Consider the following 26,250-nt stretch of genomic DNA (forward strand, 5'->3'; position numbering starts at 1 on the left):
TGAAATTGTTCGATTTAATTTCTGAATGAAAGGTGGAAAGGTATTTTACGTATGTTTAAAATACATATTTTCCAGGATGTTGAAAAGGCATCTTTTCCGGACTGTAAAAAAACATGTATTTTCTGGACATGGATATCAGGTTCATTTTCTGTTCTGAATGAAAGTTGAAAATAAGTCATTTCTAGACGTCTATGTTTGGGCCAAATCAAAGCTGGTCCAGACCAGGCAAAATCTAAACCAAACGTAGACATCTATGATTGGTCTGGACCGGACTAAAAACCAAAGTCCGTGCCGGTCTGGAACTGCACCAAAAAAAAGATGTCCAAAAGGCATCGGTCCGTGCTTACTGAGGTGTAGCCTACAGTGTTGCCTGAAATTGCATTTTAGGTATGCCCATCTATCTATGTGGGAAGCCTACCGGTTGTAAAACACCAAACGTTCGGACAGGACCATAAAAAGACGTCCAAAAGACGTCGGTTCGTGATTACTGGGGCGTAGCCTAAAATGTCGGACCGCAATAGAATGTTATGAATGTCCATCAATGTGGTAGGCCCACCGTTTGTAAAACAGGCATTGGCTTTATTAGTCCTGATTCCTGTGACTAATCAATTTGGCTATTTAAGCTCTGAATATCAGATACCCAGTTATCGCTAGCCTATTTGCAATGTATTTACACAGCAGGAAATGCAGTATTTTCTGCATATTTTCTGGAAAAAAATATTTTCTTTTTCACTATGATAAGATTATCAAAAATTGACGGACACAAACTTGAAACCACTGATCATGAAAATGTGGTGGAACTCCTGGACTAAAGTTGTGATTGTCCATTAGATATTATGCATTTTACGTTGACTGTGCTGTTTTTAGGATTTATAGTTTTGTTAACATGACAGCGTTTTTTATTTTTTTTATTGAGCGCCATCTCATTACATCCATTTTATCTCCAGCCTGTAGGCTACAGAAAAGGCCACATAGTATTTCTACCATATCCTATATCTGCTACTTGAACGTTGGTGGAGCGCTGCAGAGATGCGTCTCTCCAACAGCACCATGGAGAGGCGCGCTGGGAATGGACAAGTAAAATCATTTCGCCCCCTGCCTTTGACAAAGTGGTCACTGCTTATCACAGGGCGGCATCAGTGCTCACCTAAAAAAAACATATGCCACTGGTTGAAAGAAGTTGTCATTGTTTTTGGGCAGAATTGTGTGAGGTTTTATGTATTGTTGGAGTTCCGTCTTTGTCAGTTTTGCTCAGAACATATCGCCCTTGTCAATTTGCCGCCACCTAATCATGCCTACTGAGCAGGCCGGCCGTGGCCACCAAGCATAGCGGAGTGGCACTAACCTTTTGCAGAGTGCCATTATATTCCAGAGAACACATACAGCACCAAGTTGATTATCCCGCTTACACCACGGCTATAATTTAACACATTACTGAGTTAATTTACCTGTAGAAATGTGTTCAACATCCACAAGTTGCTAGAAAGTTTACTGGATAGCCAAACAGATTTGCTAGCTAAGCAAACCATCAGTCCTCCTAAATATTAGCTAGCTATAAAAATCGAATTCAACAATGCCAATAATGTTCTCAATTCGACTATTGATAGCAGTTGGTTATTGTCGTGTTTTATAGCGAAATAATGCACACTAGAATGCTCTTCAAGGAAATCAGAAATTAGTATTTAACAATTCCGGCATAGTATAATTAAGCAATAAGGCACAAGAGGCAGTGATGTATTATGAATACAGTCACAGGTAAATGTTGTTTTTCGGCCTGAAATATTTAAAATATCAAGGAATGACATATTTTCATTCAAATGTTATGTTGATAAGTCAATTCATACAATTTTATTCTTCCACCATCTGGTTATCTGGTTGTTTGTCGCTACAGACCAAAATAAGTTACTAGCTATGCAAAATAACTGGTTGTCTGTCTGTTCTAAACAAAATGGTTGCTATGCCTGCTCGATAGTTAACATTCTGGTCACATGCTAGCTAGCTAGCCAACTTTCAGCTTATTTTCTATTGATGCGTGATTTCAACTGGCTCAGAAAAAGTTGTCTCGTTTCGTCTGTGCACCATTCACTCTATTTATTATACTACAGAGAAGGAAATTAAAAAGTGAAACATTGTTTCCGAGGTCAAACAGACAGCGAAGCTAAAATTAACGCCCGCTGTACCAAACTAAATGCTAGGCTGGAAGCAAGGGGAAATAATGTGCAAGTTGGGATAAATAAATAAAGAGATGACTCAGACATGATATTCTTTATGGAGGCGCAGTGATTCAGATGGAACTTAGGTGTGTCTCTGTGACAGCCAATACAGCACGGCTTGGAACGCTGTTCATCCAATCAGTTCTATAAATTGTTATAATCACATAACATTAAAAGTTTGCAGGCACCTTGCAGCATCATTTGAAAGACAGATAATGCATATCCTCTCTCTGAATTTCTTGCTGTGCCTTTCTATGCACTTCCATCTAAATCAGGGTATCCCTTACTCGGTCCTGGGGCCCCACCCAGGTTTTGTTTTTTGACCTAGCACTACACAGTTGATGCAAATAATCAAAGGTTGATGATGAGTTGGTTATTTGAGTCAGCTGTGTAGTGCTAGGGCAAAAAAAAACTAAATGTACACCCAAGGGGGGCCCCAGGACCATGTTTGGGAAAACCTGTTCTATATAACAGACTACTAGCAAAACCGATGATGTAGCTAGGGTGCTGGGAAGCATATGTTCCCCTAACCATCTCCTACTCCTATTGGTCTAAAACTCAAACCTGTATGTGTGTCAGGGTGTAGAGGCCGGTCTGGAGGAGGAGCGTCTGCAGAGGGAGAGACAGGAGACTCAAAGGGTGAGCGAGGTGGAGGCCAAGGCGCAGGTACTCAGAGCCCGCACGGAGCTCAAGGCCCAGGACAGACAGTCTGTCCAGCTGGAGAGCAGCTGCAGAGCCGTGGACAGGTCCCTCGGCCTGAGTGGCAAGAGACTGCAGGTCAGACACATGTATTAACATACACACACACAATGATGCATGAGCATACACATGACAAAATGCATGTAGAAACACATATAGTGCTTCTACATATACAGTATACAGTACCTACCAGAAGCATCCCAGAAGCAAAGCCACTGCAGGGCAATCAAAGCCTGGGATTTGTTTTAAATCAACTTAACCGCAAAGTTTATTTAAATCAAATTATGATTTCAAAAAAAATCTAATCGTCAAGAGCAGCTGCCAAAAAATTACTTGATTCAGCAAGCATAAACCTGGCCTACCAAGGCAGGGATAAAAACATGAAATCATAGCAGGTACGAAAACAGTAGCTCACTTAGAATCAAACACATATAAGCCTGGCTTACCAAGACAGGCATGAAAACATTAGTAAGTCATAAATAAACAGTATTCAGGCTTACCTTTCTTGTGTTTCACGTTTTACAGCAGAAGATATAGACGTTCCCTTTCAAAGGCATGCAGTAAGCATGCAAGATCTGATTCATGTTTTGATATGTCATGTAGTGGAGAAGAGTCTCTCAACACTACATGAAGTCATAGGAAAGGTGATAATGGCCCTTACAGGAACTTAGTAGTACTACTTATTTATCTGAGAGTGAGGTAAATACATAGCGTTTAGCAAACAAAATTGATTATTTGTCTCTCTGAAATGAAACCATCAAGTGATACATTTTTTTTTTAAATACATATGTCATTGAACATCCCAATACCATGATTAGATAGTGAAAAAAACATCAATTATTTTTCATACATTTTAAACAATAAGCTAATTTACCAACATTTCTGAAAATGGATATATAGAGTTTTGGAAATAAACTCTTGAAATAGGCTACCATTTATCCATCACTCATTCAATAGCCAAGCATGCTCAAAAGTAAATAGACCGGTAGCCTATTTAAATTATTTTACAGTATGGTTAGGTACAGTATTGCTGTGCGATAGGAGCTCAACATCATAACCTAATCTCAGAGCCTATCCCAGGGCAGGAGATAAAATATTTGGGCTGTAGCATTTACTTTAAATTGTTCGAATAGACAATGTTAAGGGTGTGTACTGGAGGCGAAGTCAGGTGCAGGAGAGCAGAGTGTAGTTAACAGGCTCACTTTTTATTCCGGTCCAAACGAAAGCACATAAGACATAAAACGTTCCCAAAACATGGAACATAAACAAACGTTTGGTGCGTAACAATACCCACCAGGTGTGTAAGGAACAAGACAAAACAAATGGAAATATGAAAAATGGGAGCGGCGATGGCTAGAAAGCCGGTGACGTCGATCGCCGCCCGAACAAGGAGAGGAGCCGACTTCGGCGGAAGTCGTGACATCTTGTAGAATGTATGACCAATGTTTGGCACTCGCTATAGGCAGCATTTTTTTTTTTTTAATAGCTAGGTTTATATTCTAAAATAAATAAATAAATAAAATCCTCATAAAAACATTGTCCCACCAGAGATGTATTTCCTTTAAATGTACTTGTTGCGGATAAAAGTCTGTGCGTGATGAGCTAGTGCATATAAAAAAAACTTTTGCAGTTAAATTTCCATGAACCGGATAAAAAAATACAAGTTAAATGGGTTTCAACTCTACTGATGGTTTTGTCACAAAAAATGTGTGTTATATATCAAATGTGTCCACACTGGTATTGGATAATGCGCCTTAGCCAACAGCTCGCGTATACAGTGCTGGAATAGCCTACATGACTAGATTATTATGGACAAAATACTATTTTTATTTGTCAAATGACAACCAAACATCGATTATCATGTCACCAGATTAAGACCATAGATATTTATTGGAAAGGAGCATCAAGTTAATCAGCGTTCACTTTCAACACCCTGTGAAGTTCATCATAATTTATTTAATCTTAGTCTAACAAACTGCTTTCCCAAATCATAGGGGGAGGACCACACAGACTTGTCATTGCGTGACTCCAAGTTTACTCCGATATGATAGTTATTATATCAATATTTGCACATAAAGCATTTCCATCGCCATTTCTCACAAAATACATTTTACAGACACAAACAGATCCCAGCTTGTCTAGCGTATTTTGTTTTGTCTACATTTGGAAAGTTTACCGACAAATTAGCTGTTTCCTCAGGCCTGTCATGACATTTTTTAATCTTACATTAAAACGTTGGATGGAAACCTGGTTAGTGAGATTGAACCATTCTGCCCACACCTACTGTAAATACAAATGTGAGCAAATTTGCCATTTCTTTTAGAAACGGTCAAGGCCCAGTTACATCAAATTTGTACATTTAAATCATTTAGCAGACACTCTTATCCAGAGCGACTTATAGGTGCAATTAAGGTTAAGCACCTTTCTCAAGGGCACGAACAGATTTTTTCACCTAGTCGGCTCAGGGATTCGACCTTACAGTTACTGGCCCAATGCTCTTAAGTGCCCTAAAAAGTTGGTTGCATTACATTTCAGTCATTTAGCAGACACTCTTATCCAGTAGTGAAAACTTAAACTTTCATACGGGTCCCCCGTGGGAATCAAACCCACAACCCGGGCATTGCAAGCACTATGCTCTACCAACTGAACCACACAGGATCTCTAAACCATACAGCAAAATAGGGCGTTTTTGTTACTATGAAAGGTGAATGGAGGACGATTTCTAGGCAGGGTTGTAACGCTCCTTCACGAGCGCATAAATATAATACGTCTGATTTATCAATGAAAACATGCGTATATGTTGCATGCAAATCCTAGAATCTCCACATACGGCAGAATTTAGTGAGAGTTTTTGCATGTTTGGTAAATGAGGCCCCAGGAACAGAGGGCCAGTCAGTTTAGCTGCAGGCAGATTATACAGTAGAGTAAATACAGATGGCAAAAATATAGATTTATATCGTTGATCAATCTGTATCTCCCCTTCAGGACATGCAGCATGAGCTGGAGCAGCTGACCAAGGAGCTGAGACAGGTCAACCTGCAGCAGTTTATCCAGCAGACTGGCACCAAGGTCACCGTGCTGCCAGCCGAGCCCAGTGAGGAAGAGGAGGAGACTACCCACACCGGACATGGCACAGGTAATTTACGTCAAATGAGCTAGATTCATAGATCCTCTGTGGGTGCATCCTCCCTATCCCCAATATCGTAATTACGGCCATGTCTCATCGCTGCAACGGGCTTGGGAAAGGCGAAGGTTGAGTCATGCGTCCTCCAAACACATGACCCGCCAAGCTTCCTAACACCCACTCGCTTAACCTGGAAGCCAGCTGCACTAATGTGTCAGAGGAAACACTGTTCAACTGAGTCAGCCTACAGGAACGCGGCCTGCCACAAGGAGTCGCTAGAGCGCAATGAGCCAAGGAAAACCCTACTGGCCAAACCCTCCCCTAACCCTGACGGCACTGGGCCAATTGTGCGCCGCCCTATGGGACTCCCGGTCACAGCTGGATATGACACAGCCTGGGATCGAACCCAAGGCTGTAGTGGCGCCGCAGCACTGCGATGCAGTGCCTTAGACCACTGCGTCACCCGGGAGGCTTCTGCGATAACTTTTGTTCTGACTACTGCTCGTGGTCACATCATATTGCTGAGTATTGCTTATTCATTGAAAGGGCAAAATCATATATTATGTGATTTATTTCTGATTAATTAAACATAACGCCTAACAAACTTGTCCACACTGAATAAAGAGGCATGATTGACAACTTCATTACACTGGCTGCATCTCTAAGCACTGTGCAGGAGGTGCATTCACGTGCCGTGTGACTTGTCGGGCGACATTTTCGTGCAGCACAAGAGCACAGATTTGTGCAAAAAATACTTTAAACCTTCAAATGTTATCACGTTGCCGTCACGCCATCTTCTTTTCATGAAAGAACACCATTCTGCTCTTCCACTGCTCTGTTTGCCAGGTCACTAAATCAGTCCCACTTAGGCAGTTCTCTTTCACTGTGTGCCTGCTGAGATAGGATGACTCAGCTACGGAGAGGGGGGGGGGGGCATGCAGTGTGTGCCTGCTGAGATAGGATGATTCAGCTACGGAGAGGGGGGGGGGGCATGCAGTGTGTGCATTTGTTCCACCCCCTCAAGTGGCACTTATGGTTTCCATGCCAACGGCTGCCTAGATACGGCTGCTGGCATGCCTAGCATCACACACTCCGCCAGCTCAGCTCTCCCTCCCTCCCTCCATCATCATATCCCTCCATCATCATATCCCTCCATCACTATCTCCCTTCATCCTCCCTCCATCCCATGCTCAGCAGTTTCTGTGCTGATGGACTCAGTGGACTGTAGTCTTGCCTACCAAGAGGCTGGTCTGGCAGAGAGAACAGAGTTAGACAGAGAGCTAAGAACACTGTGAACACTGAGGCTTGTCAAAAGGCTATGGGAGCATACACAAACAAGCTATTCTAATCACCAGGTGCTCTTGGAGAACCTTTGAATACCTTAGGAGTTCAGTCTCTTTATATCAATCTTGAATTTTAAATGGGTTTTGGAAGTGTAGGATAGTGCCCAAGTGTTCCATGTTAAAGACTGTAAAAATATTTTTTTATGCACCAAACCAGACCCTGTTAAAATATCCTCTATATCAACTTACGTAACAGTACACCTTTAAATCCCACCTCACCCACCAAGTTTTTCCAGATCACTTTTCCAAATGTTTTTTTATAACTGCATGACCATGTGCTTACCATTACCTCATCTAAAGGGGTTGCTCTTGTATTTATATTAGACTTCATGCTAATGGTTTTCCATTATGTCAAGTAATGAGTTTAATGTTCATGTCCTTCTAATAACCTAGCAGGACATGTGTGTTCAATAAGCAAGAGCCCTCTGTTTGGCCATTAAGTTAACTGTTATGGCTGGCTTCCTGCACGGCTCAATGCTGACACCGTGTGGTCAGATCTAGTAACGCATAGAGGAACATGCATTCAAATCTGAAAAGTGGATTTGAGGGTGTCCTTTTTTAAAGCAATTGTAGTTACTTATCCTCTCTCTCTTTCCCTCTCTCTTTCTGTCTCCTTCTCTCTGTCTCTCTCTCTATCTGTATCTCTCTGTCTCTCCCTCTATCTCTCTCTCAAGAGCAACCCCTTTAGATGAGGTAATGGTAAGCACATGGTCATGCACAGTTATCAAAAAAAACATTTGGAAAAGTGATCTGGAAAAACTTGGTGGGTGAGGTGGGATTTAAAGGTGTACTGTTACGTAGGTTGATATAGAGGATATTTTTTAGAAGGTCTGGTTTAGTGCATAAAAAAATATTTTTACAGTCTCTAACATGGAACACTTGGGCACTATCCTACATCTCCGAACTCTTTTTAAAATTCAAGTTTTATATAAAGAGACTGAACTTCTAACTTCTAGGGAAGCACCTGGTGACTAGAATAGTTTGTGTATGTTCCCATAGCCTTTTGACAAGCCTCAGTGTTCACAGTGTTCTTAGCTCTCTGTCTAACTCTGTTCTCTCTGCCAGACCAGCCTCTTTGTAGGCAAGACTACAGTCCACTGAGTCCATCACCACAGAAACTGCTGAGCATGGGATGGAGAGAGTGATGGAGGGATATGACCCCATGGGGGACAAGTACGAACAAATATGATAAATGTATGCACTCACCACTGTAAGTCGCTCTGGATAAGAGCGTCTGCTAAAACACTTACATTTTAAATGTAAAACAAAATGTGATGATGGAGGGAGAGCTGAGCTGGCGGAGTGTGTGTTGCTGGGCATGCAGGCATCCGTATCTAGGCAGCCGTTGGCATGGAAACCATAAGTGCCACTTGAGGGGGCGGAAACAAATGCACACACTGCATGGTCTCCCTCCCTCTCTCCCTCCCCCTTCTCTCTTTCCCTTCTCTATCTCTTTCTTTCTTACTCCCTCTCTCTCTCAATTCAATTCAAAGGGGCTTTATTGGCATGGAAAACATATGTTTACATTGCCAAAGTAAGTGAAATAAACAATAACAAATGAATAGTTAACATTAAACACGCACAAGTTTCAAAAGAGAAAGACATTTGACATGTTATATTAATATGAACTACAACAGTGTTGTTACAATGTGCGAATAATTGAAGTACAAATGGCAGGGGACAATAAATAATAAGATAAACATAGGATTCATTTACTTGTGTTTCTGCTCCACTGGTTGTCCTTTTCTTATTGCAACAGGTCACAATTTTTGCTGCGAGGATTACAAACGGTTGTATTTATGTATATTTATGGTGCGGCAGTTAGCCTAGAGGTTATGAGCGTTGGGCCAATAACTGAAAGGTTGCTTGTTCAAAGCCACAAACCAACTAGGTGAAACATCTGTCTATGTGCCCTGTAGGAAGGCACTTAACCCGATTTGCTCCTGTAGGTCGCTCTGGATAAGAGCATCTGCTAAATTACACAATTGTTCATGTATCTCACCTAACAGAATCAGAAGCTTATCAATATTTGTTTTCAAATCCTTTTTGGGTCCCTGTAATCTGAGGGAAATACAGTGGGGCAAAAAAAGTATTTAGTCAGCCACCAAGTGTGCAAGTTCTCCCACTTAAAAAGATGAGAGAGGCCTGTAATTTTCATCATAGGTACACTTCAACTATGACAGACAAAATGAGAAGAAAATCCAGAAAATCACATTGTAGGATTTTTAATTAATTAATTTGAAAATTATGGTGGAAAATATTATTATAATAATAATATAATATTAATATAATATATAATATTATAAGTATTTGGTCAATAACAAAAGTTTATCTCAATACTTTGTTATATACCCTTTGTTGGCAATGACAGAGGTCAAACGTTTTCTGTACGTCTTCACAAGGTTTTCACACACTGTTGCTGGTATTTTGGCCCATTCATCCATGCAGATCTCCTCGAGAGCAGTAATGTTTTGGGGCTGTTGCTGGGCAACATGGACTTTCAACTCCCTCCAAAGATTTTCTATGGGGTTGAGATCTGGAGACTGGCTAGGCCACTCCAGGACCTTGAAATGCTTCTTACGAAGCCACTCCTTCGTTGCCCGGGCGGTGTGTTTGGGATCATTGTCATGCTGAAAGACCCAGCCACGTTTCATCTTCAATGCCCTTGCTGATGGAAGGAGGTTTTCACTCAAAATCTCACGATACATGGCCCCATTCATTCTTTCCTTTACACGGATCAGTCGTCCTGGTCCCTTTGCAGAAGAACAGCCCCAAAGCATGATGTTTCCACCCCCATGCTTCACAGTAGGTAGGGTGTTCTTTGGATGCAACTCAGCATTCTTTGTCCTCCAAACACAACGAGTTGGGTTTTTACCAAAAAGTTATATTTTGGTTTCATCTGACCATATGACATTCTCCCAATCTTCTTCTGGATCATCCAAATGCTCTCTAGCAAACTTCAGACGGGCCTGGACATGTACTGGCTTAAGCAGGGGGACACGTCTGGCACTGCAGGATTTGAGTCCCTGGCGGCGTAGTGTGTTACTGATGGTAGGCGTTTGTTACTTTGGTCCCAGCTCTCTGCAGGTCATTCACTAGGTCCCCCCGTGTGGTTCTGGGATTTTTACTCACCGTTCTTGTGATCATTTTGACCCCACGGGGTGAGATCTTGCGTGGATCCCCAAATCGAGGGAGATTATCAGTGGTCTTGTATGTCTTCCATTTCCTAATAATTGCTCCCACAGTTGATTTCTTCAAACCAAGCTGCTTACCTATTGCAGATTCAGTCTTACCAGCCTGGTGCAGGTCTACAATTTTCTTTCTGGTGTCCTTTGACAGCTCTTTGGTCTTGGCCATAGTGGAGTTTGGAGTGTGACTGTTTGAGGTTGTGGACAGGTGTCTTTTATACTGATAACAAGTTCAAACAGGTGCCATTAATACAGGTAACGAGTGGAAGACAGAGGAGCCTCTTAAAGAAGAAGTTACAGGTCTGTGAGAGCCAGAAATCTTGCTTGTTTGTAGGTGACCAAATACTCATTTTCCACCATAATTTGCAAATAAATTCATAAAAAATCCTACAATGTGATTTTCTGGATTTTTTTTCTTCTCATTTTGTCTGTCATAGTTGAAGTGTACCTATGATGAAAATTACAGGCCTCTCTCATCTTTTAAAGTGGGAGAACATGCACAATTGGTGGCTGACTAAATACTTTTTGCCCCACTGTATGTGTATCTTATATTGTCGTACATTTGGCAGGAGGTTAGGAAGTGCAGCTCCGTTTCCGCCTCATTTTGTGGGCAGTGGACCCATAGCCTGTCTCCTCTTGAGAGCCAGGTCTGCCTGGCAGCCTCTCTCAATAACAAAGCTATGCTCACTCTCTCTCTCCCTTTCTCTCAGACTTGGTTCCTCTGTCTGGTTCCCTGAAGCGTCCCGTCTCCTTTCACCCGATGCCTGGTCACCTTCGGGTCCTGCACAGTCCGCTGACATCTGGCCTAAACCCAGAAGGGATCTACGTGTAAGAGAAAAGAGGGCACACTTGGGGTGGCTTTGTTCCTCTGCTAGATGGACACCTGAAAACACCCTAAAGGCAACCTGGTTCCACTAAGACCTGATCCCAGATCTGTGTGTGCTTTAAGCCAACTCCTCAACACCCAGTCACTCCTAGTCAAATAAGTTGGCTAAATACAGATCTAGGATCAGTGCTAAAGGATTCCCTGTGATGTGACATCCAAGTACAGGTTACCTCAGTAGCACTCTCCGGTCCATTCTCTGTTCTGTTACCTACATATCATGGAGCACAGGAACACTTAAAGAGATCATATTGTTATAGGCCGTTGTGTACAAGCACTCCAAGTCTCCGACATGGGCCAACATATGACGATGATAGCTCCAATGATGAAGGAAAAACTATTGGTAACATATCTGACTGCAGGGTGCTTGAATGGACAGACAGAGATAGTTGAAATAGACAATATAGCAACAGACAGGAGCACCGTGTGTCATAGCCCGAATGGTTTTCTGTCTATTTAAACCTTGGAACTAAAAGTGATGCGTCATTATCATCATCAGCGTCATCATAGTTTTCATCCCTTGAAGGTGTATGCAATTACTTTATTTTCATTTGAATAAATAAAGACGTTTTTAAACGTTAATATTTTATCCATTATATCAACATACCGTAAAGAGGTTTGATACTATTTTTTATGAATGTTTGCATTTTGGAAAATATCGCTCCAAACTGAAAAACTTGCTGTTGAAATCTGTGAACTATACACTACCAGTCCAAAGTTTGGACACACCTACTCATTCAAGGGCTTTACTTTATTTTGACTATTTTCTACATTGTAAAATAATAGTGAAGCTATGAAATAACACACATGGAATCATGTAGTAACCAAAAAAGTGTTAAACAAATCGAAAATACATTTTATATTTGATATTCTTCAAAGTTGCCACCCTTTCCCTTAATGACAGCTTTGCACACTCTTGGCATTCGCTCAACCAGCTTCACCTGGAATGCTTTTCCAACAGTCTTGAAGGAGTTCCCACATATGCCGAGCACTTTTTGGCTTCTTTTCCTTCACTCTGTGGTCCAACTCATCCCAAACCATCTCAAATGGGTTGATGTCGGGTGATTGTGGAGGCCAGATCATCTGATGCAGCACTCCATCACTCTCCTTCTTTGTAATATAGTCCTTACTCAGCCTGGAGGTGTGTTGGGTCATTGTCCTGTTGAAAAACTCATTATAGTCCCTCTAAGCGCAAACCAGATGGGATGGCATATCGCTGCAGAATGCTATGGTAGCCATGCTGGTTAAGTGTGCCTTGAATTCTAAATAAATCACTGACAGTGTCACTAGTAAAGCACCAACACACCATCACACCTTCACGGTGGGAACTACACATGCAGAGATCATCAGTTCACCTACTCTGCATCTCACAAAGACACTGCGGTTGGAACCAGAAATCTCATATTAGACCAAAGGACAGATTTCCACCGGTCTAATGTCCTTTGCTCGTGTTTCTTGGTCCAAGCAAGTCTATTCTTCTTATTGGTGTCCTTTAGTAGTGGTTTCTGCCATGAAGGCCTGATTCACGCAGTCTCCTATGAACAGTTGATGTTGAGATGTGTCTGTAACTTGAACACGGTGAAGCATTTATTTTGGCTTCAATTTCTGAGGCTGGTAACTCTAATGAATTTGTCCTCTGCAGCAGACGTAACTCTGGCGGTCCTCATTATAGACAGTTTCATCATAGCGCTTAGTGGTTTTTGCGACTGCACTTGAAGAAACTTTCAAAGTTCTTGAAGTTTTCCGGATTGACCTACCTTTATGTCTTAAAGTAATAATGGACTTTCGTTTCTCTTTGCTTATTTGAACTGTTCTTGCCATTATATGGAATTGTTCTTCTACCAAATAGGGCTATCTTCTGTATACCATCACTACTTTGTCACAATACAACTGATTGGCTCAAAGGCATTCAGAAGGAAAGAAATTCCACAAATGAGCTTTTAACAAGGCACACTTGTTGTGTGAAATGCATTCCAGGTGACTACCTCATGCAGCTGTTTGAGAGAATGCCAAGAGTGTGCAAAGCTGTAATCAAGGCAAAGGGTGGCTACTTTGAAGAATCTCAAATATAAAATGTATTTTGATTTGTTTAACACTTTTTTGGTTACTACATGATTCCATATGTGTTATTTCATAGTATTGATGTCTTCACTATTATTCTACAATGTATAAAATAGTACAAACACAGAAAAACCCTGGAATGAGTAGGTGTGTCCAAACTTTTGACTGATACTGTAAATTTGAAGAGTTTAGTGATTCTGTGGTAAATAATTGTATTTGATCCAGTGTATTAATTGATGTATGGACTGCGTTGAGTCCTGGATGAGATGTCTATACAGTGGCCCTATGGGGCAAAGTCACTTTTAAAGGATGTCTGTTTCTGAAGCATTTATGCTCACATCAACCAACAGGCAGACTGTTTCTGCTCTGCTCTGTTCTGATTCTCATTATACACTATGCACAGTTATACAACCAATGGTTCAAGGCTTTGTTACTGAAGAAAGGGGTAGATGGTAGCCTATGAACTGTCCAAAAGTGCTGATATGTCACTTATTGTTACGATATGTGAAATGTCAACGGATATAATCACTTATTGAAATATTAGAATACTGTAGATAGTATGAAGTTCGGTCACCATTCACATTTATTTCCAATTGCTGAGGAAGAAGCAGAACTGTGTATGTACACTTATGCAGTATTGTTAATGTAACAGTATCAAATGAACCGACAGCGTTAGTTTTCTCCTTTATCTTGTGTTGAAAATATGTATTACTTTGCCAAAATGTTTAATCTTATTCATCTGTAAAGAAATGGGACCAAAGATTAGAGGTCTTATTGCATGTGTTTGTTTTTCCAAGTAGCCATATCTGAATAATTATTCAAACCTAAGGGCTCCATTTCATCGACAGGGCTGAAGACCTGTGCTACAGGGCGATAGCAATTTATAAGCAATGTTCCTGCATTCGTGGGGATTTGCCTTCATGGTAAACGCTGCATATGTCGTCTCAATGGGAAATGACCTTGACATTTCCATCATGCTACAGCGCAGATCTTCAGCGCTACGGATTCAACCGAGCCCTAAGTAACACTAAAACAACTTCTGTTAGATCCTAAGAGGGAGTGGTTTGGCTCAATTGACAGATATGGAAAACTAGACTTGTCCCAGGGCCTGTATTCATCAAGTGTCTTAGAGTACAAGTGTTGATCTAAGATCGTTTTTTTATCTTTTATAGCTAAATGAATATGATTATGTGGACAGAGGGGACCTGATCCTAGATCAGCACCCATACTCTGAGAAGCTTTGTGGATAATTACCAAGATCCGTTTTTCATGTCTTGCCAATTCCTTGGCGTGACAATGACCAGAGGAGTTGCCAAAGCAGCACAAACTGATCTGGAACCAGGCTAATGTAACACTATAGCACTGACTAAAACCTGATAAAACGAGTTGATCGTTGATCGATTGTATGCAACAGTTGCCCTCATTGTACCGAACACCTCTTCTGGGTTTTGATAAACTAATGGTTCTGTGCTACTCAGCTTTTAATAAATTCTTAACAAGTGCCTTATACTCATACTTATTTCTGCATATACTGTATACGACTAATGTCAAGCTTTTACCGGGGATTATTCCAACAATGACCCTGCTCTGTTCTAGGCTGGTCTCAGATGTGTTTGTAGTCTTGCCAATTCCTATACTCATTGTTACGCCAGTGACCAATAGGAGTTGGCAATACAGCACAAACACATCTGGGACCAGGCTAGCTCTGTTCATTGTGCGGGTAAGATGTTTATTGGAAAAATAGGTAGTTAAGAAACCACTTGTATGTTTCCATAGGTTGTTTCGGTCAGTGTTTAACATTTGTGTCCTGTGCTCTCCCATGTTAAGAAATCAACTGTACATACATGTTTTATTTTTCTGCCTTAATTCACAGCAAATTGTTCAGAGATGTATGGCTACTGGCTGCTGATATGACATGGATTGCATTATTATAATAAAACAATGTGACAAACTTTTTGTCCGCTTTTATGTTGTCCATGAGTTTGATATTCTATAAAATGCTAATTGAAAGAGGCACAGGACATAGGAAGAGTACACCGGAGAAACATGTGCCCTTTTAACACTACCATGCCGACCCGGACCAAACTGCTGGCTCAGATATTTTATTTTGACATTGTCCTTTCCAGTACAGTGTGAGCAACTAAGGTGGATGTGTAACTAGGCCAGCTCTGTACAACTTGGTTTGGCTTGCCTCGGTTCGGCTCAAGTAGTGTGAAAAGCCCTATGGTGAAAGAAGTGGGAGTTACTTGATGATGGAGATGGAAAACGTGTTGTCTGTATCTCCACTAGATGGCGCTGTCGGTCCAATAATCACAAAGCCATAGACAACTGGATGGCTCTGGTGGTTCTCGTTGACCGTGGGAAATCATTGCATAATAATAATCAAGTGAATTATTTCTAAACTATTAGGGGTCATGAAAACACTTCAGGCAACAAGGTTAAGTCAGACACATTTCTCATTTTGAACTCATGTCTGGTTTATGAAGAGTTTTACCTTGAATTGTATTATAGAAGTCAGTGGGGTTGAGTTGCATTTAAATTAAAAAAATATTTAACCTTTATTGTAGGCAAAGTCAGTTAAGAACAAATTCTTATTTACAATGGCGGCCTACACCGGTCAAACCCTAACCCAGACGACGCTGGGCCAATTGTGAGCCGCCATATGGGACTCCCAATCATGGCCAGTTGTGATACACCTTGGAATCGAACCAGGGTCTGTAGTGACACCTCCAGCACTGAGATACAGAGCTCGTAGTTAAATATTCCAATCTGCAACAATACTTTCTATCTGACTAAATCTTTACACAGTTCTAACCAGAATTCAGGACACTGGTGAAAGTATCTAACAGGCTAAAAGATAAGGAGGGTAACTAGTATGTATATCAAGTCAACTTATTCTAACCCTTACGAAAAAAGATTGCAGTCAGAGTGCAGTATAACTGCAGTACACTGCAGTATAACTGCAGATAGAGTGCAGTATAACTGCAGTATGCTGCAAATACTGTGACCAAAATAAGTAATTTTGCAGTGATTTGATTCCCTTACAGAAAAATATTTCAGTTTTGAAACTGCAGTAAAAGTGTAGTAACTACAGTCGACTGTGGTATTTTGGACACAGTAATTGCAGAATAACTGCAGTGTACTGCAGCTGAACTGCAGTTATACAGCACTCTAATTGAAGTTGCACTGCAAAATTACTGCAGTAAAAAAACGGTTATTTTGGAAGCAGTATTTGCAGCATACTGCAGTTATACTGCACTCTAACTATAACTGCAGTTATACTGCAGTGTACTGCAGTTATACTGCACTCTGACTGCAATCTTTTTTCGTAAGGGTTAGAATAAGTTGACTTGATATACATACTAGTTACCCTCCTTATCTTTTAGCCTATTAGATACTTTCACCAGTGTCCTGAATTCTGGTTACAACTGTGTAAAGATTTAGTCAGATAGAAAGTATTGTGCTTCGCCAGTGAGGGTGGAAATGTTGCAGTTTGGAATATTTAACTACTAGACTGCTTATCCATTACTATGCAGAGCATTACTGATACAGGGAAACCCCAAGGCTGTGTCTGTCCTTCACTGACCTTGACTAAAACAGAAGTAAGAAGTGACTGGAAATCAGCTTATTGCTCTCTGATTCAAATAGCTGACACACCTTTGACTTATCAACTAGTCTTACAAATCAGACAATAGTTTTTGAAATATTACCTAACAATCCAAACGGAGAAACACAAATGTCATGTTAAAAACTAGAGATCAAATCAAATTTTATTTGTCACATACATGTGTTTAGCAATGTTATTGCAGGTGTAGCGAAATGCATGTGACTTTAATGTAAGAAAAAACATGTAATACTGCACAGTTTCCTAAGACTTTGAAGCACGGCAGCCCTATCCGTCAGCACCATTTCCCAAGGTATCAACCACCTCTGTTTGGTCGATACCAAAAATGTACAATAGTGACAATTGGTAACATTTGCAGTGATGGCTGTGTTCAGAAATAACAGCCTAACAAGAAATCAAGGTATTCAACTAATTGTGACAACATAGACCTACGGTACTGGGGGTGGTCTTTGTCATCAGGCCTACTCAAAGGTGTTATTAGGAACAGAAGCCCTTTTGTCCTTTTCACTGGAGTTGACTTTGCCAAACAGCACAAAAGTAGTGAAAGAAACATTGTTGCTTTGCACCAGCCAGCGCAGTCAGTGTGTGTAAGTGTAAACACACTTCATCACTCTCTTATCACATCCCACTGGGCACACACTGGTTGAATCAACGTTGTTGTCCACATCATTTCAATGATGGAATAGACGTTGAATTGACATCTGTGCCCAGTGGGATGACATTAGCTCTAAGCCTTAGCTTCCTATACATTCCACAGCTGGCTTGATGTCAGCTGATTAGAGAGCTAGTAACAATACAGACCAACCGGAGGACTTAACAGTATCAGGGTGTACTGTACAGTATGACTTGGTGTTCATACCACTTGTTGTTGGAGATCCAATTGAATGTGGATGCTACTGTGATAATGGATGTAGAAGTTTTCAGAAACATCTTCTATTCTTATTTACAATAAAAAGTGACTTAAAAATGACAGAATGTATTATTCCCCATTCTGTTAGGCTAAACATAATTTTAAACACAACCAAAACAAAACTGCAAATGAATCCAACAAGTTTGTAAAGTCAAAAGCTTGATGTGGTCATTGAATGCCGGGAATATGGGACCAAATACTAAACTTTTGACTACTTTAATACACTATAAGTAAATGTGTCAATGTTAAGTAGATCATTGTAATGTTTGTGATCATCTCTAGCGTGTCTTCTATCAATGAAAGCATATGTTATAGCTACACTACATGACCAAAAGTATGTGGACACCTGCTCGTCGAACATCTCATTCCAAAACCATGGGCATTAATATGGAGTTACAGTGCCTTGCGAAAGTATTCGGCCCCCTTGAACTTTGCGACCTTTTGCCACATTTCAGGCTTCAAACATAAAGATATAAAACTGTATTTCTTTGTGAAGAATCAACAACAAGTGGGACACAATCATGAAGTGGAACGACATTTATTGGATATTTCAAACTTTTTTAACAAATCAAAAACTGAAAAATTGGGCGTGCAAAATTATTCAGCCCCCTTAAGTTAATACTTTGTAGCGCCACCTTTTGCTGCGATTACAGCTGTAAGTCGCTTGGGGTATGTCTCTATCAGTTTTGCACCTCGAGAGACTGAATTTTTTTCCCTTTCCTCCTTGCAAAACAGCTCGAGCTCAGTGAGGTTGGATGGAGAGCATTTGTGAACAGCAGTTTTCAGTTCTTTCCACAGATTCTCGATTGGATTCAGGTCTGGACTTTGACTTGGCCATTCTAACACCTGGATATGTTTATTTTTGAACCATTCCATTGTAGATTTTGCTTTATGTTTTGGATCATTGTCTTGTTGGAAGACAAATCTCTGTCCCAGTCTCAGGTCTTTTGCAGACTCCATCAGGTTTTCTTCCAGAATGGTCCTGTATTTGGCTCCATCCATCTTCCCATCAATTTTAACCATCTTCCCTGTCCCTGCTGAAGAAAAGCAGGCCCAAACCATGATGCTGCCACCACCATGTTTGACAGTGGGGATGGTGTGTACAGGGTGATGAGCTGTGTTGCTTTTACGCCAAACATAACGTTTTGCATTGTTGCCAAAAAGTTCAATTTTGGTTTCATCTGACCAGAGCACCTTCTTCCACATGTTTGGTGTGTCTCCCAGGTGGCTTGTGGCAAACTTTAAACGACACTTTTTATGGATATCTTTAAGAAATGGCTTTCTTCTTGCCACTCTTCCATAAAGGCCAGATTTATGCAATATACGACTGATTGTTGTCCTATGGACAGAGTCTCCCACCTCAGCTGTAGATCTCTGCAGTTCATCCAGAGTGATCATGGGCCTCTTGGCTGCATCTCTGATCAGTCTTCTCCTTGTATGAGCTGAAAGTTTAGAGGGACGGCCAGGTCTTGGTAGATTTGCAGTGGTCTGATACTCTTTCCATTTCAATATTATCGCTTGCACAGTGCTCCTTGGGATGTTTAAAGCTTGGGAAATCTTTTTGTATCCAAATCCGGCTTTAAACTTCTTCACAACAGTATCTCGGACCTGCCTGGTGTGTTCCTTGTTCTTCATGATGCTCTCTGCGCTTTTAACGGACCTCTGAGACTATCACAGTGCAGGTGCATTTATACGGAGACTTGATTACACACAGGTGGATTGTATTTATCATCATTAGTCATTTAGGTCAACATTGGATCATTCAGAGATCCTCACTGAACTTCTGGAGAGAGTTTGCTGCACTGAAAGTAAAGGGGCTGAATAATTTTGCACGCCCAATTTTTCAGTTTTTGATTTGTTAATAAAGTTTGAAATATCCAATAAATGTCGTTCCACTTCATGATTGTGTCCCACTTGTTGTTGATTCTTCACAAAAAAATACAGTTTTATATATTTATGTTTGAAGACTGAAATGTGGCAAAAGGTCGCAAAGTTCAAGGGGGCCGAATACTTTCGCAAGGCACTGTATTATAACAGTCTCCACTCTTCAGGGAAGACTTTCCACTAGATGTTGGAACACTGCTGCTGGGACTTCCAATCAGCCACAAGAGCATTAGTGAAGTCGGCACTGATGTTGGGCGATTAGGCCTGACTTGCAGTTGGCCTTCCAATTCATCCCAAAGGAGTTCGATGGGGTTGAGGTCAGGGCTCTGTGCAGGCCAGTCAAGTTCTTCCACACCGATCTCGACAAACCATTTCTGTATGGACCTCGCTTTGTGCACGGATGCATTGTCATGCTGAAACAGGAAAGGGCCTTCCCCAAATCGTTGCCACAGATTTGGAAGCACAGAATCATCTAGAATATCACTGTATGCTTTAGTGTTAAGATGTCCCTTCACTGTAACTAAGGGGACTAGCCCGAACCATGAAAAACAGCCCCAGACCATTATTCTTCCGCCACCAAACTCCTGGCATCCGCCAAACACAGATTTGTCGATCAGACTTCCACATGGTGAAGCGTGATTCATCACTGCTCCAGAGTCCAATGGTGGCGAGCTTTACACCACTCCAGCCGACACTTGGCATTGCTTATGGTGATCTTGGGCTTTTATGCGGCTGCTTGGCCATGGAAACCCATTTCAGACGAACAGTTCTTGTGCTGACATTGCTTCCTGATGCAGTTTGGAACTCTGTGAGTGATGCAACTGAGGAAATATTTTTTCAGTACTCATTGGTTCCATTCTGTGAGCTTGTGTGGTCTACCACTTCGCGGCTGGTCCGTTGTTGCGCCTAGATGTTTCCACTTCACAATAACAGCACTTACAGTTGACCGGAGCAGCTCTAGCAGGGCAGAAATTTGACTAACTGACTTGTTGGAAAGGTGGTATCCTATGAGGTGCCACGTTGTAAGTCACTGAGCTCCTCAGTAAGGCCATTCTACTGCCAATGTTTGTCTATAGAGATTGCATGGCTGTGCTCTTGATTTTATACACCTGTCAGCAATGGGTGTGGCTGAAATAGCCGAATCCACACATTTGAAGGGGTCTCCACAGACTTTTGTATATGTAGTGTGTCGATGAAGCAAACTATCCATTTTGTGGTAAAAAAAAAAATAACAATAAGACATCCAAATGGTTTTTGGTCTGATATTTATTTTACAACTTGTCAGCAATAATTTAGAACACCATATGTGTAAAGCATTAACGAAATGTGCAACAGTTGCTCGGTTAAATATTTTTGGACATTGACATCAGACATATATTCCATAGTATATTCACAAAATTATTTACACACACGTGCCACTTTTGAAGACAGTTTAAACTCTCCAACCCTGTTCCTGGAGAGCCACCACCCCGTAGGTTTTTGCTCCAACCCTAAACTAGTGCACCTGATTCTAATAATGAGCGGGTTGATAGGCTGAATCAGGTCAATTAAAACTGGGGTTGGAGCGAAAACCTACAGGAGAGTAGCTCTTCGGGAATAGGGTTGGAGAGCCCTGGTTTAAAACATAGTGGATTTGAGGCAAGAGCTGATGAACATAAGCTAAAAATAAGCAATACTGGGTATGCAAATTATATGTAGTTACTCACACAAGGAACTCATAACACACAATAAACACCACATTTGCAGGAATGAATCTCTTTTAAAAGGACATTTATCAGAACTATCGGTCCCCGACCAAAGTTACCTATCCATCTACATACACCTATCCTGTATGTGTTTGTGTTAGAATGTGATACTACAGCTACTTCTTCATTCTGAGGCTGAGTATCAGTTGTATCATGTAGCTGTATAAGTACAATAAGACTTATTACCCCAAAAACAAGCTATGATTAGTGGCTTATAAGGTCTGCACAAAATCACTAAAAAGCTTCAATATCTGTAGTAGCCTAGTATCTGGTTCTTCAAACACATTGACAGTCTGTACAGTCTGGAGTAAAATGTCTGCCCTCTAGTTTAGTGATTTTCTAAAAATAGATACAGTGATAGACTAGAATAGTTGGAAAGTGAGTGTTGGGAGGGAACAGGGGGGGATTTTCCAAAGGCAGAAACAAGTGCACTTTATCTCTCAAATAGTAAAGAACTACACGTTAATCCTATACATACAAACTTCCAGAGCTAAGAAATACACAGGTAGTTACATTCAATATCAAAGTTCTATAAGGTGCTATCATACCTAGTATCATTTTGCTGGAGGTAGCCGACAGGTCCCGCGGTGTCTCATTATGTGTGCAGAGATGCCAACCAATCAGGGACATAATTGTCAATTGTCATAAAACAGCATCTTCCAATGAAGTGCTTCTTTTCAATATGCCAAATATCAGCAGTCAGAAAAACTTATTTGAGGAGGTGATTGAAAATTCCAGAAGACTAAATAGACTAATCAAAACATGTTGGCCTGGATAGGGAGTTACATAATACGTAGTCATGTATCCAGTTAGTTAGTCATTTGTGTTGTTATGGGGGGGGGGGTCAATTTAGTGCATATGTACAAGGAAATGGATCAAAACACATCTATCACCATTAGTCATACTGTAGTCAGTCAGCAATGTTGATTCTAACCTTGGTAGAGGTCATTTGCAACTCCATACATCCAATGTGACTAGTATCTGATTGGGGATCTGAGGACAATACTGCGCATAGAAGCAGAATGTTTATCTTGATGTTTTGGCACTGATATTGCCAGTTTTAAAGGTTGTGTCAATGGAAAAACTAACTCCAGCTCAATATACCCTAGGACTGTAGTAATAACAGATGTGTGCATGTTGTTAGTGTCAATCATTGTCGATTATCATTCAGATTACTCTTGCATTAAGTGCAAAAGGCACAAACTGTCACAACTTCCCCCTGCCTGGCCAAAATAAAGGAGAAATTCAATTGTGAAACTTGTCTCGAAACTCCTACTATCAATGACAATCATTTCAGGTAAAAACAGACAGCTATCAGAAAATCCTAAACAAAATAATATGCAGAATGTAGATCCAATTAGGATATAGGCTACACAGGTAAATTAGACCGTTTTTACAAGAAATAAAAATCTAATGTTATCTTCATTATGTACAGTCATGTTCATTGTCTGGGGAGTCGTTCCCTAATACCATCATCATCATCATCATCATCAACATCATCATCATAATCATCATCATCATCATAATCAACATCATTCTCAGGGTTGTCCTCCCTCTCCTCGGGTGAGCCCGGCTCCACGTTTGACATGTCACTGTCGTCAGAGAGAGAGTGCTTGGAGTTGGAACCGAATCCAGAGCTCTTCTCTGTCGACATGCCGGAGAAAGCACCTGCGGCAGCCGCTGCAGTTGCCGAAGCGTGTGAGTTAAGGCCGGGGTATAACCATGGAAACGGGGCTGAGAGAGCTGCTGCTGCCGCAGCAGGGTACACAAACTTCTCTAGGTTACTTTTGTCGAATAGCGGCATGTAGGTCGCTGCTGCAGAGGGATTGATGAAGTAAAAAGGCATGCAAAATGGAGTCTGCTGTCCCACGCCAGTTATTCCCATCAAAGAGTTCATAAAGGCCAGGTCAGGTCTGGTGGTCGTGTCTGCGCCCGTCGTACCGTTTCCAGCCCAGTTCATCTTCGTTTTTTTGGCTGCGCGTTCATCCCCGAACTCCTGCTTTATCTTCACTGCTTTGCTACGGTCACATCCTTTATTCCCATCGGTCTTTTCCGCCTCACCCCCGTATCCACTGTCTGTGTCTGTGTCATTCTCGTTAAGCTCCCCGTGGCTCCTCTGTATGACCGATACGCGGTCATGTCCGGCTTGGATTTCAGCTTTCTGGCCATCGCGCTCCAGCACGTCTCCGGCAGGTTGCTGGGAATGGAGCAGTGGCGCGCTGGGCTGAAATTGCGCAGATACTTTGTGCAAGTGGTTGATGAGCTGCGCGCACCGCTGCTCGCGCGTATTCCAGTTCTCGAACTTGTTGAGGTACTGCAGGACCTCTTTGGCACATGCTTGGAACCCGGAGTGGAACGCATCCAAATCAGCGTGAATGGACGTCTTCATCGATCGATCCCCTGAAAAAGTTAGAAACGACACAATTTACAGTACATGATTTAATCGTAATCAACTGTGAGAACACAACCAATAGGCCTATCGAATTTGAGTTAGGCTACAATAACTTTTACGCATAGCCTATCCAAGCCAAACTCTAAACCCAAAGTAGTCTATGTAGAGAAACCTAAAAGTCCAAAATTGAAGTCACTGGAGGTTATGTAACAATTTACCATTCTGCAAAGCAATAATCTTCTGGTGTTGTTGCTCAGTGACTGCAGTCAACGCGTTTAAATGCTTCAAAGTTAACTCGAGAACAACCGCTTTCTCCAAATGCCCGAGCGTCTGAAATAGAAAAACATGATATCCAATTACTCAACAATCATTTAACGAAACAATCAAATACAAACACACATTATTAGGCTATATATCATCCTTCATAATTGCAAAAGCTTACCGTCAATTTGAGATGTTCGGGTAACAAATCCTTCAGCTGTCCGATACATTCATTGATTCTGTCTCTCCTCTTCTTCTCTATCAATCGGTGTGGTAACTTGTACGCGTCCTGGGAACAATAAGATAGATATATTCGATTAGGACCACAGAAACGAATGACAGTGATATATTAATTCTACATCAATTGCCACATAGTCAAGACAGTTGTGTTATCCTACAATGACTTGTTAGCTATCAGACATTGTATTGAGATGCAAACAAGACTAAATGAGCGCATACCTTGCCATCTTCGCGCTTCAGTCCTCTTTTCGATTTACACATGTAGAGTGACGAGTATTCCAACCTGAAATAAAGAAAGAGGGCAGGATAGTCACATAGTTATAACGGTACCAAGGGTGATCATCTAATAGTTTATGGACAGAGCCCATACTGTCCTAAAAATGAAATTATTACCCTAAAAAATGTTCATGATCAGTAAATTGTCTGTCTTGCAGACGCGGTATTCTTTCATCCATAACTTGTCGGTAGGCTATTCCACTTTGTCTTTACAATGTTTGTTATTCCAAAACCAGCAGACAGAGAAGGTTTGGGAAGATGTTACACGGCGACTATTCTCGATAGTGCTGCGCTTTAGAATGCTGTCTATTTTCCTCAACTGCCACTTTGCGAGCAGTTTGTGCGAGAGTGCACAGCGCACGCGCGTCTCGAGTCGGAACAGCTCCAACTCACGTGTAAACTGCACCAGCACAACGTCCGGTAATTAAGACCTTTGCAAGACCCGGTCTAGTAGGCTACGTCACAGCCCGTTTCTATGGCAATGCAAAATAAGACATATCTATTAATGTATGGTATGCTATTGGAGTTAAAAATCATAGTCAAACGACTGAAATAATTGTTTATTATATAATGTCCGCTCTACCGGTGCACATCCTCATCCAATTGAGCTCTGCTTTGACCATGTACGTGAATGCGACGCGCACACGGGACTGTGTTTTCGCGTGCGTGCGTGCAAGGAGAGTGTGCATAGGGCGCTCACGCACACACAGACACACACACACATCCGGGGGGCGAGGTAGGCTGCTCATCCCTTCTCGCGCTGAGCCTCTCAGCCCGCCAGCCGCCCTGAGGTGTGTTTTCAGTAACCATGGCACTGTCTGAGTAGGCTACACAAAAACGTGCGCAGCAGTTCCTTATTCAACCGTGTTGACATCTTCCAATGAACAAATTCGTAACAATGTATGCAATCGTGTCATTGTGCTATGCATAATGCATTACAATTAGGCTACATTATTGTTGAGCACGCGAAGATAATGTGAACATGGCCCATGTGAGAAGAGAAACAATTATATGTGTTAACTTATGCAAGCTTGGCTATTGAAACATGTTTTACTAAGTGACATGCCGTTTTTATTAAGATCCAATATTGATACTTTGGAGATCATTGGAAGAAATAAACTTGCACTATTATAAATATGTAATAAAGATGTTATGTTGTTAGTAATACATAGGCAAATGGTGTAGCCTACTGCCAAGACGTGACACTAACTTAAAACAGGTTTCACCATATAACCAAGCAGCTTCAGTATACTTACACTGGCCATGTAATATACCATGTAACACCTAGCTATAGAGACATTTAAAGGGATACTTCACCCAAATGACGTATTGGTTACCTTACCCTGTAAATAGTCTATGGACAAGGTATGACAGTAATCCATGCTTTGGTTTAGTGTTCCTGACAC

The 26,250-nt window shown here is 41.3% G+C and overlaps 1 protein-coding gene and 1 pseudogene across 1 annotated transcript; one reads left to right on the forward strand and one right to left on the reverse strand.

The window, feature by feature from the left end:
- The window catches only part of LOC115109545 (ras association domain-containing protein 8-like), a 38,938-nt pseudogene extending 23,476 nt beyond the window's left edge, over positions 1-15,462 (forward strand).
- A 5,716-nt stretch (positions 15,463-21,178) lies between these two features.
- Positions 21,179-25,187, reverse strand: LOC115109546 (class E basic helix-loop-helix protein 41-like). The gene is made up of 5 exons (XM_029634545.2): positions 24,962-25,187; positions 24,788-24,851; positions 24,510-24,617; positions 24,286-24,397; positions 21,179-24,075 (listed from the first exon to the last, which is right to left on the reverse strand). Exons 1-5 carry the CDS (start codon positions 25,021-25,023, stop codon positions 23,117-23,119), a joined length of 1,305 nt encoding a protein of 434 aa, XP_029490405.1. The 5' UTR covers positions 25,024-25,187; the 3' UTR covers positions 21,179-23,116.
- Between the last annotated feature and the right edge of the window lie 1,063 nt (positions 25,188-26,250).

The sequence above is a fragment of the Oncorhynchus nerka genome, linkage group LG25 (genome assembly GCF_034236695.1).
Source record: "Oncorhynchus nerka isolate Pitt River linkage group LG25, Oner_Uvic_2.0, whole genome shotgun sequence".
Taxonomy (NCBI): Eukaryota; Metazoa; Chordata; class Actinopteri; order Salmoniformes; family Salmonidae; genus Oncorhynchus; species Oncorhynchus nerka.

Excerpts from the sequence above, each read along its gene's own strand:
- LOC115109546 (XM_029634545.2), bottom strand. The coding sequence starts at position 25,023 with ATGGATGAAAGAATACCGCGTCTGCAAGACAGACAATTTACTGATCAT. Across the intron at positions 24,618-24,787 it reads TGAAGCGCGAAGATGGCAAG|GACGCGTACAAGTTACCACA; the intron begins GTATGCGCTCAT and ends TATTGTTCCCAG. Across the intron at positions 24,398-24,509 it reads CCGAACATCTCAAATTGACG|ACGCTCGGGCATTTGGAGAA; the intron begins GTAAGCTTTTGC and ends TTTCTATTTCAG.